This window comes from Prionailurus bengalensis, chromosome B2, assembly GCF_016509475.1.
Source record: "Prionailurus bengalensis isolate Pbe53 chromosome B2, Fcat_Pben_1.1_paternal_pri, whole genome shotgun sequence".
In the NCBI taxonomy this organism is placed as follows: Eukaryota; Metazoa; Chordata; class Mammalia; order Carnivora; family Felidae; genus Prionailurus; species Prionailurus bengalensis.
In genome coordinates, this window is record NC_057349.1 from 21,322,531 (window position 1) to 21,336,433 (window position 13,903).

General features: G+C 40.5%; 1 protein-coding gene across 6 annotated transcripts in view; it reads left to right on the forward strand.

The window, feature by feature from the left end:
• The window catches only part of CAGE1 (cancer antigen 1), a 56,215-nt gene that overhangs the window by 17,988 nt on the left and 24,324 nt on the right, over positions 1-13,903 (forward strand). For all 6 annotated transcript variants that reach the window (XM_043590865.1, XM_043590866.1, XM_043590867.1 and 3 more), the window contains 3 exons: positions 619-729; positions 3,150-3,230; positions 3,459-3,566. In XM_043590865.1, coding sequence (XP_043446800.1) covers positions 619-729; positions 3,150-3,230; positions 3,459-3,566 — 300 coding nt within the window. The remainder of the gene's footprint in view (positions 1-618; positions 730-3,149; positions 3,231-3,458; positions 3,567-13,903) is intronic.

A 13,903-nucleotide genomic window follows, 5' to 3' on the forward strand; every position in this document is an offset into this window, starting at 1 on the left:
TCTCATCCAATCCTTATGTCAGTCTTTATATTCTCAGGCTTAAAAAAAAATGGAAACAAAACATGGAAAAACAAACTGGGACTTAGAACTGCAGGGTGTCTTGTCCAAAGTCTTACATAGGGTTAAGTGACAGAACTCAGATACAAACTCAGGCAGTCTGACTCATGCACACAGTTTTGACCCTGAGGTTATACATACAAATACCTTCATTATAGGCACCTAGAGCTTCAGTATTGTTGGGGATGTCTGATTACTCTGCTGTTAGATATAGCAATTTGGCTGAAATTTGGATTTGTAAACTGACCCGGCTAGGCTAACAGGAGATGTTCACCTTATTATAGGTGAGTATTAACTTCCCAGAGATTATACCAATCTGTCCCAATAACCACTTACATACAAGTGTGAATCTGTAAGAATTCTTTCTTATAACCCTTTATTAGGTGTCTTATGGATGAGTAATTGAGTTCAATATTATTTTATCTCTTTTGGTTTGGTCAGGTATTATGGAATTGTGTGTGTGTGTGTGTGTGTGTGTGTGTGTGTGTGTGTGTGTGTTTTCTGTCCTTTTAGCTTTAATGAAAACTTTTTAATATAGCTTCTCAAACTATTACCCTTTAGGACATTACTACTACTGATGCTGAATATTTCAAAGATTGTGAGAAAATTAGTGATATAATGCTACAAAAACTGAAGCACTTCCATCTTAAAAAGAAAAATTTAGATAAAAAGGTACTGTATTTATTCTTTATTCTAAAACCTGTATCATTTTTGGTGAAAATAATAGTCAAAGAGAAAGGTAACATAAAACTCTCCAAATTTTGATTTTTTTAAAAGAATCGTTTTGGAGGACCAGATTAGTTTTACTATGGCCCTAACTAAGGAGATACATTGTTCAACAATTGGCTTGTTTTATAACTTAAGTTTGTATTACAAAATATTATTCATCTACCAAAAAAAGGTATGATTATTTTTTCCACTTTTGCATGGCACTACTGATTCTTTTTTTTTTTTTTAATGTTTATTTTTGAGACAGAGAGAGAATGAGCACAAGCCAGGGAGGGGCAGAGAGAGGGAGAGAGACACAGAATCCGAAGCAGGTTCCAGGCTCTGAGCTGTCAGCACAGAGCCCTATGTGAGGCTCAGACTCAAACCACGCGATTGTGACCTGAGCCGAAGTCAGATACTTAACCGACTGGGCCACTCAGGCGTCCCAGCACTACAGATTCCTGAAGAACAGTGTATTTTGATATCCCGATAGCGGTTTCAAACTTTATCACTTGGAATAGTGGGTACATTGAAAACCAGTCATTTTATTTTTCAAGTGGCACAAGCATAAGGGAAGAGATTCCTGGAATTTCTTCAATTATTCTTTTCTTGGTATAGTGGTATAGCGATGGAGGAACAGATTAAGAGAGTAAGTTAAATGGGGAGGGTAATACCAGGATGTTAACTTCTGCCAGTTTTCATATGAGAAGAAAACACAAGTGACAAGTTTATCAGCTAACGGAATAAAAATATACTCAAGTATGGGATCTTGGATTGTAGTAACAAACTCAGTCCTATATTATCAGGAAATTACTTCTCTGAACTGGTGTGGGTAGAAATTTATGCAGGTATTCTGGGGAGTCTCTTTGTCTTCTAGTTCACCTGTAGAGAAAAGGATCAAGGAATAACAGATATGCAGAGAAACAGATACATCCTCCATTTTTTAAGCCACCCTTCAAAAATAGGCCCCATTGATGGGGCACCTGGGCGGCTCCATTGGGTAAGCATCCGACTTCAGCTCAGGTCGTGATCTCACGGTTTGTGAGCTCGAACCCCGCGTCGGGCTCTGTGCTGACAGCTCAGAGCCTACAGCCTGCTTCGGATTCTGTGTCTCCCTCTCTCTCTGCCCCTTCCCCACTTATGCTCTGTCTCTCTCTGTCTCTCAAAAATAAATAAATAAATAAATAAATAAATAAATAAATAAATAAATAAATGTAAAAAAAAAAAAATAGGCCCCATTGAGGGTTGGAGCAGGATGTTACAAAAATACAATGTCAGGTGTTTGTGTTCTTTTGGTAAATTTACTGAAATATTGGCAGGTGAAATGATGTGGTGTCTGTGATTTGACTTAGTGAAGGGGAGGATTGGAGTGGGGAAGACATGGTTGGGGATATAAATGATACAAGATTGGCTGCTAACCGTCAATAGTCGAAGTTGGGTGATAATTAAATGAAGGTTCATTCAAGTTTTTTCTCTATTTATATTGGAAATTGCTCATAATAATAATTCTGTGCTTCATAGTTTACCTCACTGATTTTCACAGAAGTTTGAATTTTGAAGATTAAGAGTTATTGTTATTATACTGAAGGAACAAATTAACAAATAAGAAATGATTATAAATTACACCTAGGAAAAATTGGTAGTTTCTTTTTTTCCTTTAAAGAATTCTGATAGCCTGGTTGTAAAAACAACTGAATATTGGCATAAGCTCCCAGAGATTCCCAAGCCCACCCTCAGGTTCATTGATTGGTAGGACCCGTGGGACTCTGCATAGAGTCATACTCGAGGCTCTGTTTCACAGTGAGGGGATACAGAGCAAAGTCAGCGCCTGGAAAAGGTGCTCGGGGCAAAGTCTAGAGGAAAACAGATTCAAGCTGCCAAGAGTTCCTTCTCAGTGGAGTCACGCAAAATGCACTTCATTTTCCCAGCAATGAGCTGTGACAATATATGTGAAGTTTTTACCAGGGAAGCTCATTAGAGACCCAGCACGCAGGATTTTTATTGGGGGCTGCTCACATAAGCACCTCTGACTAGCACATACTAAAATTCCAGACCGTCCAGAAGGAAAGAGGTGTTCAGTAAACACTATATCTTTGTACAGATAGATGAGGCACAATGAGCTGTTCATATTACGGAACAATGGAAATCCTCCTGCAATCCAAGTTTCCAGTCCCCGAGGGAGCAATCTGACTAGCAGGCCTTTCTAAGGAGAGCAGTCTCAGATCTCCTGTGTGATCGCTTTTCTGTACATGAGCTGTAAAAACAGTAGATCTTTGGAGACCAGGGATTAGATGGTGCATGATTTGATGATTTTATTATAAATGTTATAGAATGTAGTTTTATTTTGTCTTCTTTTCTGAAATGTAAAATGCTTTTCTTCTTAGCTACTGAAACATAAAGACAGAATCACAGCTTTTAGAGAGTTGATTACTAATGAAAAAGCATTTCAAGATCAAGTTACTGAGGTGAGTGTAATATTTACTGTGCACTGTCCTTAACATACAAAAATACAATTTCAGATATTTATGTTCTTCTGGGAAATGTGTTGAAATCCTACCAGCTGTATGTTCTATACATCTATGATTCTAGCCATTGAAGATCTCTTTGATTGTTAAACTTATAAAGTATTTATTGTCAAATTTTCCAAGGAATGTGCAAGTGTTGGAAGTGAGCACAAATGTATGTAATCTCAGGTTACAGGCTTTGATTCAGATGAAACCAAGAATGTTGGAGATGTACCTATCTTACTGGGAGCCAAACGGAATAAGTACCACAGTCTGAATGAAGAGCTTGATTGCTTGGTAAGAAAGATCTTTTGTTGGTTTGCTATCCTTTTTATCCATAGCACCATTTTATGGACAAGTTTAAGAAACTATCAACCTTCGGGGCGCCTGAGTGGCTTTGTTGGTTAAGTGTCCAACATCAGCTCAGGTCATGATCTCACCGTTCATGAGTTCAAGCCCTGCATAGGGCTCTGTGCTAACAGCTCCGAGCCTGGAGCCTGCTTCGGATTCTGTGTCTCCCTCTCTCTCTGCCCCTCCCCCACTCATGCTCTGTCTCTCTCAAAAATAAATAAACATTAAAAAAATTTTTTTAATTAAATAAATAAAGGATTCTTTGAATCAAACTTAAAAAAAACTATCAACCTTCAAAAACTTTGTTCATTAAAATGGTCTTACACTGGCACTGTGGCAGTATTATTTGACCACAAGAGTATAGAATTGAAGTTTGTACTTTCAGGTTTTGAAATTTTACATATTGTCCTACCTGATACTGTTTAAAGTAATCAGATTTATTTTTTCAAAATGCAGAAATAAAAAAACATGTGCGGGGCGCCTGGGTGGCGCATTCAGTTAAGCGTCCGACTTCAGCCAGGTCACGATCTCGCAGTCCGTGAGTTCGAGCCCCGCGTCGGGCTCTGGGCTGATGGCTCAGAGCCTGGAGCCTGTTTCCGATTCTGTGTCTCCCTCTGTCTCTGCCCCTCCCCCGTTCATGCTCTGTCTCTCTCTGTCCCAAAAATAAATAAACGTTGAAAAAAAAAATTTTTAAAAAAAAACATGTGCTATTTTTCACAGCGATTGAAGCACATTTATATTTTTGCACATTATTTATTTTAGTAATCTCTACACCCAACATGGGGCTCGAACTCACAGTCCTGAGATCAAGGGCTACATGCTTTTCTGACTGAGTCAGCCAGACACCCCACTACCATCATTTTTATATCAGTATATCAATAGCTGTTTATAACAACTATGATTTAGGAGTACTTTGGGAAATAGTTCTTATAGTTTACTTTAGATGCCATCTAAAGATGAAGGCATCACCACAGAAAAGAAGTAGTAATTATGTGACTTAAGGGAGGTGTTAGCTAATGTGGTGGCGATAATCATTTTGCAATATAGAAGTGTATCAAACGAACATGTTGTACACCTTAAACTTACACAGTATTATATGTCAGTTATATCTCAATAAAGCTAGAAAAAAATAAAGTTAAAACATGAAAAATATGTTATAAGAAAGTGAAAATGTGAGGTGCCTGGGTGGCTCAGTCAGTTAAGTGTCCAACTCTTGATTTCCGCTCAGGTCATGATCTCACAATTTTTGAGCTCAAGGCCCGTGTCAGGCTTTGCACTGACAGCAAGGAGCCTGTTTAGGACTCTCTCTCTCTCTCTCTGTCTCTCTGCCTCTCCCCTGGTCACACTCACTCTCTCTCTCAAAAATAAATACATAAACTTAAAAAAAAAAAAAGTGAAAATGTGATCTTGGTATCTAGATAGTTACAGAATTACAATCCAATTGGATTTTACTATAATGAAAAGGTGATTAATTAATGTAATTTGTTTTTTAATAGTGATTAATTAGAGAAGTCTATAATATTTCTAAATTATTAAAAATTGGCATTCTGCACTAAATTCATAGCATAACCATTCATCTTTAAGAGAGAAGAAAAAGTCCAATGGGCTCAAAAGTTTCTTGTAATTCATTAACTTTTTAATTTAATAAGTTATTATTGACTTCCCAGAAAAGGCTAAAAGATGTAGTCACTCTGGAGACAGAGAGCTAAATCAAACATGATGCCCACTTCTTTTTGTTTTAATTTAGTGTTTGTTTTTGAGAGAGAGAGAGAGCATAAGCAAAGGAGGGAGGGCAGAGAGAGGAAGACACAGAATCTGAAGCAGGTTCTAGACCCTGAGCTGTCAGCACAAAGCCCAGTGCAGGGCTCGAACTTACAAACCGTGAGATCATGACCTGAGCCGAAGTTGGACACTTAACTGACTGAGCCACCCAGGCAACCCCCTGATGTCCACTTCTAACATAAATAACTATTCATAAGGGGTAATGGAGAATTTTTTTAAGTTTATTTATTTTGAGAGAGAGCACAGAGAGAGGCAGAGAGAGAGGGGGAGAGAAAGAATCCCAAGCAGGCTCCACACTGACAGGGCAGAGCCCAACATGGGGCTCAAACTCACGAACCATGAGATCATGACCTGAGCTGAAATCAAGAGTTGGGCACTTCACCGACTGAGCCACCAAGGCGCCCCAAAGGAGAAATTTCTTAAAAAGTGATACAGTGACCAGCATCTGTCAGAGGCCATGTTTGTTGAATGAGGAGTTCAGAGGAGGACCAGATGCTGTCCAGGTGGAGGAGTCATGGAACACCTCGTGAAGGAGAATGGCTGGTTATGTCCGACCATAGAGGGATGAGAGCAGACCCTCAGTAAGTTCATTAGTAGTTTCTCTGCTTCAGCATAGAAGATACTGCGAGTGAACTTCATGTTCCCAGCAGTGGGAAGCTGGGAAGGAGAAAGAGCACACAACTGGAAGCATGTCAGATACACGATGTCATTTTTTTTTTTTAACGTTTATTTATTTTTGAGACAGAGAGAGACAGAGCATGAATGGGGGAGGGTCAGAGAGAGAGGGAGACACAGAATCTGAAACAGGCTCCAGGTTCTGAGTTATCAGCACAGAGCCCGACACGGGGTTCGAACTCACGGACTGCGAGATCATGACCTGAGCCAAAGTCGGACGCTTAACCGACTGAGCCATCCAGGCGCCCCACGATGTCATTTTTAAAGTGTGCTGTGGCCTACTTGTGCAAACTGTGTCTCAGACCAAATAATTGATGAGGAAGGGACAACTCTTCACTGGAAACGTAAGCTATTAAAAGCGGAAGAGAAGAGGCATCTTTTCCTAGCAATTCTAATGGCTGCTAAAACCCTACATTCAAGACTGAGGTGGGGTGCCTGGGTGGCTCAGTTGGTTGAGCGTCCAACTTCAGCTCAGGTCATGATCTTGCAGTTCATGGGTTCAAGCCCCGCATCGGGCTCTGTGCTGACAGCTCAGGGCCTGGATTCTGCTTCCAATTCTGTGTCTCCCTCTCTCTCTGCCTCTCCCCTGCTTATGCTGTCTCTCTTTCTCTCTCAAAAATAAATAAACATGAAAAAAATTGTTTAAAAGACTGAAGGGGAACTTTCAGTGAATGGGTCAGACTGACAACCACCTGAGCCTGCTGATTAATGTCAACCTCACTAAAGGGGAGACGCACATGCCTGTGCCCCGTGACATGCCACAGGAAGGACACACACAGCAGCATCTATGAAGCCTTTTCAGCAAAACAGCTGGGTCCGAAAGCAGCTTTCTAGACCTAACTACCTTGACAGTAGATAAAGAGATGAATTAAATGACACCATGATAACAAATGCAGAATGTGAAAAACTCTCATCAGTCAACACTGGACACAGGGAAAGGAAGGAAGCGAAAGAATAACGATTATAGACTAAAGGAGTTTGGAGACAAGAAACTAATCAACCAAATGCAGTGAGTGTGTGACACCCATGTATACAGGTCCTGATTTGAACAAACCCACTATGAAAAGGTATTTGTGAGGGGCTCCCAGTAACAGCTCAGAGCCTGGAGCCTACTTCAGATTCTATGCCTCCCCCTGTTTCTACCCCTCCCCTGCTCACACTCTGTCTCTCTCTGTCTCTCAATAATAAATAAATGTTAAAAAAATTTTTTTAAATAAAAGGTATTTGTGAGATAGTAGCAGAAAAATCAACACAGTCTAGGTATAATATTAAGAAGTTATTGTTAATTTTACTAAATGAAATAGTGATATCACTGTGTTTTTAAAGCCCTGATCTGTTAGTGATACATATTGAAAAGTATGTGTGAATGAATTAATAGGATGTCTAGGTTTGCTTTAAAATACCCTAGGAATAGACACTTGGGTATCTCAGTTGTTTAAGCGTCTGATTTCGGCTCAGGTCATGATCTCACGGTTTGTGAGTTTGAGCCCCACGTCAGGGTCTGCACTGGTGGTGCACAGCCTGCTTGGGATTCTCTTTCTCCCCCTCTCCCTCCACCCCTCCCCAACTTGTGTGCACATGTTATCTCTTTCTCAAAAATAAATAATAAACTTTAAAAATAACCTAGGGGGGCCTGGGTGGCTCAGTTGGTTGGGAGTCCAACTTCGGCTCAGGTCATGATCTTGCCCATAAGTTCTAGTCCCAGGTCTGGCTCTGTGCTGACAGCTCAGAACCTGGGGCCTGTTTCAGATTCTGTGTCTCCCTCTCTCTCTTTGCACCTGCCCCACTGGCACTCTCAAAAATAAACAAACATTTAAAAAAAGTTCTTAAATATTCCAGGGAAATGAAAAGGTGGCCAAGTTGGGATGGTGGGAGGTTGAAAACGGATGAAAAAACAATGGAAAATGTTGATAAGTTGTTGAAGTTAAGTGCTGGGAACATGGAGGTTCATTTATACTAGTCTCTCTACTTTTGTATGTGTTTGGAATTTTCCCAAATAAAGAGTTTTAGTTGTGTTCTTTGTTTTTGAAGTGCAGAAGTATGCTCCAAGAGGCTCATTTCTCATTCTCTAAGGAACTCTAGGCCAGCAAGACTTGGTCTGCTGGAGCTAAATTTGAGGCTCATACCTCCTCTCCTCCTTTGTCTTGTGCTTCTCTTGTGGCCCTTCTGACCCCTTGCTTTTGGTTCTTCTTCACAATTCTGATCCTCTTGTTGCTCGTTTCACCTCCTGACCTCTTCCATCTTGAGACAGCGTTCTTGACCCCAGCTTTGCCTACTGACTGGCTCTAGCACTGTGGTTGTTTAACTGTCAAGTACAAAATGTATCCTGATCCTAGAAGCCCTTGATAAGGTACACCAAAGGTGGGGAATTAGTCAGAGGGAACAGACAGGCATCTAGTTAACAGTGCTGAAGTTCAGGGGTGCCTGGGTGGACCCAGTTGGTGAAGTTTCCTATCTGACTCTTGATTTTGGCTCAGGTCATGAGTTCAAGTTCATGAGATCAAACCCTGAATCAGGCTCTGCGCTGACTGTGCAGAGCCTGCTTGGGATTCTCTGTCTTCCTCTCTCTCTCTCTGTCCCTCCCTCCCTCAAAATAAATAAATAAACTTTTAAAAAAAAACAGTGATGGGGCACCTGAGTGGCTCAGTTGGTTGAGAGCCCGACTTCGGCTCAGGTCATGATCTCATGGTTCGTGGGTTCAAGCCCCTCATGGGGCTCTGTGCTGACAGCTCAGAGCCTGGAGCCTGCTTCTGATTCTGTGTGTCTCTCTCTCTCTGCCCCTCCCCTACTCGTGCTCTGTCTCTCTCTCTCTCTCTCTCAAAAATAAATAAATATTAAAAAAAAAACAGTGATGAATTTTAGGGTTCAAGTTAGGCTAGTTGTAATGATTCTCCAGGGTCCTCCTAGATCCCATCTTCAGTAAAATAGGAATTTTTTTTTTAAGTTTATTTATTTTTAAGGAGGGGGAGGGGCAGAGGGCAAGGGAGAGAGAATCCCAAGCCTACTCCATGCTGTCAGCACAGAGCCCAAGGCAGGGCTTGATCTCACAAACCATGAAATCACGACCTGAGCCAAAATCAAGAGTCAGACACTTAACTGCCTGAGCCTTTTTAGTGCCCCCAAAATCTTTTTATAAAAATAAAATACTTTTACACCAGTATTATAGAAGATATCCTTTTTTTTTAAGTTTATTTATTTTGAGAGAAAGTGTGAGCAGAGAGAGAGAGAGAATCCCAAGCAGGCTCTGTGCTCTCAGCACAACAGAGGGCTTAATCCCATCAACTGTGAGATTATGACTTGAGCGGAAATCAAGAGTCAGATGCTTAACTGAGCCACCCAGGTGCCCCTAGAAGATATCCTGTAACCATAATTATATAATAGTTGAAGACTAAGAACTGAAATACTATTCTAAAACATCCCACTTTACTGTAACACTCACTGTATTAGATGAAACGTTAATTTATTCTTTTGGTAGTCTTAAAAGTTAGAAGTTTATTTCTTCTCAAGGAAATGCTCAGAAAGTAGCAAATTCGCTTCATTTTCATATTCATCTTCTATAGTCCTAAAAATAGGGAAACAAATATTATATAAGGCATAAAACTACTACTCTAGGAAAACTTTTCTAAGTAAGCCAAAAGAAAACGGTCACAACCCAATGTCATATGGTTCCTCTGAACTATTAAATATACCCACCAGTTCCTGGATTTGGATACAGTATTTCCTTGAGTAAACCTTACAGTTTGTGGGCCTCTCTGCCACTGAACCACCAACCTCCTGAGGAAGATTCTGGGCTCATTGGAACTCAGGTCACACAGATGGGCGGGCTATCCAGTTGGGCGGAACACTTGCTCCTCAGTTTCCACAGGAAGATATCGACCTTACCATCTGTTTCCTTGCCCTCTCCAGCACCCAGGGCATTCATGGGATACTCTGCTCCCTTTCCTCATCTTTCTGGTTTTGATTTTCCTAAATCCTATTGTGAAGCCAGTGCAAGAAGCAATACTTGCACGACAGATCCTGGTTGCAGGATATAACATCAGTCTATTTGTTGACCAACCTAGAACTTAAGAAATCTTCCATCTCTGAAGAATTATCTGTGCAGCCCTGTCATTCCTCCCAGAGCAATCCACAGTAGAAAATCCATTTCACTTCTTGGTCAAATACACATATACCCCACGCACAGAAGAAACACTGGGTTTTTATTGTTCTGTTCTATTCCATTTTTGTGCATGTTGGTCATAAATTCATTTCACTGCTTAATGAGTCACAACCTGGATCATGATTATTAGCAGAAAGCTGCTGGGGCGCCTGGGTGGCGCAGTCGGTTAAGCGTCCGACTTCAGCCAGGTCACGATCTCGCGGTCTGTGAGTTTGAGCCCCGCTTCGGGCTCTGGGCTGATGGCTCAGAGCCTGGAGCCTGTTTCCGATTCTGTGTCTCCCTCTCTCTCTGCCCCTCCCCCGTTCATGCTCTGTCCCTCTCTGTCCCAAAAATAAATAAATGTTGAAAAAAAAAAATTTAAAAAAAAGAAAGCTGCTGCTTGAAACACGTTGTCTTGGCCCTCCTAAAGGATTGCTTTTACCAGGTTGTGTTTCGTGTTATGCCCTTAACAATCCTAGGAAACCTCTTTCTCTATTTGTTACAGAGAGATTATTGTTTCACTTAGTGCCACGTGGATGAGAACTTCCTTTGAGGCCTCAGGCCTACTAGGAAAAACTTCTCTTTAGAAATAGGTGTGTTTTCGTCACACGAATAATGCAAGTCATGTAACTGGCCATATGTCAGTTTTGCTTTAGCTGCCAGGAAGTTCAGTATCAAATGCATGGCTCTGTAGTGCAGGTTTTAACTGTCTTCATGTATGCATCTTGTTCTTCACTTGTTCTGTACATTCTGATTTAATTGCATTTAACTTATATTTTACTATATGTATTCAATCTCAAAACCATGTAAAGAATTGGGAAATCAATCAATCAGCCAGCCTTCAGATGTCCCAGTCTCCTAGGCCATTCATAAAAATGACGGATATATTTATGATCATGGTTAAACGTTATTTCTACCTTGACACACTTTCTCTGTAAGTTGACAGCAGCAGAGCATAAGACAATCCCATCTGAGGAAAAAGTGTTAGTGTAAGCAAAAAAAAAAAAATTTTTTTTTTCTTAGGAAACCTGGAATTATGAACTATGTAGAACCAAATAGCTTGACTGTATTACCAGGCCACTTGTACCTCTCATCATAGAAGGCCTCAGTGATCCTCGCAGAGGTGTGTGGGAGGCACAGCAATGGCCACCCAACACGGCAACAGAGATTTTGTGTCGCTTAATGAAATAAAAAATCTAGGCACTTAGAGCAAAAGGGACTTGGTAGCTGTGATTAAATCAAGGAAACCTGTGGAGATAGATGATTAAATCAAGGTCCTTGGGATGTGGAGGTGGATTATCCTGGATTATCAGGATGGGCCCAATCTAATCTCATGCATCTAGCCATGTCTGAGAGAGCTACAACCTTGAAGAATGTTAGAGATGCAACGTGCTGGCTTTGAGGATGAGGGAAGGAGACCACAAGCCAAGTGACGTGGGCAGCATTTAAAAGCTGGAAAATCTCCCCTAAAGCCTTCAGAAAGGAACACAGCCCTGCTGACACTTTGACCTTAGCCAAATGAGATCCCTGCCAGACTTCTAACCTACAGAAATGAAAGATAATAAATTTCTGTTGTTTTAAGCCACTTAGGTTTGTGGCTATTTGTTACAGCAGTAATAAAAAGCTAATACAAGAGGTATTGATGTTATTTTGGGGGGGGGGTGGATTTCAGTGCCTCATAATATATTAGGGCAAGTTAATATATTATTAACTTGGAACTATGTCCATAAATCTAGAACACAGGGGGACTGTAAAGGGGACCCAACCCAGGAAATCTTCCTCCGGAGGACTTTATAACTGAGCAGTAACACCTGGTCCAAGGGAACCTCATCCAGCACCACCAGCCAGCTGGCTTCTTCACCTCTCAGTACCTGTGTCCACACAGCATGGAAAGCAGCTTTCCAGGAAGACTTCCTCCTCTACTCTGGCCAAGTGTATAGGGCCTGTGAATAGGGCCAGACACAGGTACTCTTCCTCTGCCTAGCTCAGCCCTACCCTGGGAGTCTGCCTCTTTGAGATCATTGGCAAGGCCCCTCGCCACTGCTGTAGGTCTGCATTTGCACCACATGCTCCAGCACACGTGGGCAGACCCCACAGGAAGGGAGGTGCTGGGGAAATGAGAGAGCATGCCCCTGCAATGCTGTCAGCCCTCGAGCACCCTCCAGATACTTCTTATCTCCACTTATGCAAGGGCTCTGATGCGATCTTAAAAAGTATTTATTTTAAATATTTCACACCAAACTAATATAATAAATAACCCTGTATGTACCACCCAGGTAAAGAAATGAAACGTGAATATAGTTGAAGCCCCCTGTGGCTGTCTCCAGTTGCATTTTCGTCCCCTCCACCCAGTGGTAACCATTATCCTGAATTTAATGTTTACCTTGACCATGCAGGTCTGTATTTCCTGCATATATATGTATCTTTAAACAATGTGCAGTATTGTTTTGTATATCTTTTATTATTTTACATATCTTTTTTATTGTACATCCTTTTCTAAGTTTTTTGGCCTCAATCCTGTAACTGTAAGGTTCTTTTTTTTTTTTGTGATAGATGTAGCTGCATTTACCCATTTTCACTCCTATGTAGTATTTTAACATATGAATAAATCATAGCTCACACTAGAATGTTTCAGATATACTGAGTCTTTGTCCACAAACCTTTGCAGAGTTGAAATCATAATGTCTATATACTATTGAATTTTAATTGATATATCACACATTTTTATATGCTACTATACTATCCTTATAGATTGTATATAGATTATATATAATTCTCAATGGCTGCATAATATTCCATAGAGTGAAAATACAATAATCTTTTAGCCATTCCACTTATTGGATGATTGAGTTCTTTCTGCTTTTATGGAGAGGCTTTTCATTTGTGATAATTTCCTTAGAATAAATTATTGAAGTGGCATTACTGCTTTTAAAGCTATAAATATGCATGTGAATCTTTATGTACATAATCAAATGAATTTCAAAAGACTAACTTTACCTTACAGATATCAGTGTGTTAATGGTGCTATTTCATCAAATATTACCACTTGAAATATTTCTAACAATTGACCTTTTAGTTTATACTTGTAGTAAGATGAAACATTTTTTAACATACTGTTTTTACAATTGTGTGTGGGGGACAGTCTCACCTGCAGATTTTAATATATACAGAGTTTAACAATTCTCTTTTAACAGAGATTTTAACATATGCATTATATTTTAAAGAATAATAATTGTAATAGAATAAATAACATCCTGTTATATGCAGATTCCAAACTGCTTTCCAAGACAAAGTTTTAAATGTTATTGTATATATTCCTAGGCCTGATAACCATCTAAAGATTTTTTTGCTTTTTCTTCAATTTCATGTGTCCCCAAATCTGATTTCTCTTCTACCTTCACCTAGTTATGGAGACTGACCAGGGAGGGTGGGAGGGGTGGGGAGCAGGGGGAGGAGTTTCCCCGTGAGGGCTGAGATCCTCACTGGGCGCAACAAAGGATGCCAAAATCAAAGGACTAAACAAGGCCAAAAACCATGCAGGAATGTCATAGGAAAGACCTAGAAGGGAAGCCACAAGAATCATCGACCAGATAGGAGGATGGGGTGGAGGTGTGGTGGCACCAGGTACAGTACCTATGGATCCAGAAATCTAGGGCCAGATAGAATAGAGCCAAGTGAAACCTCTTCT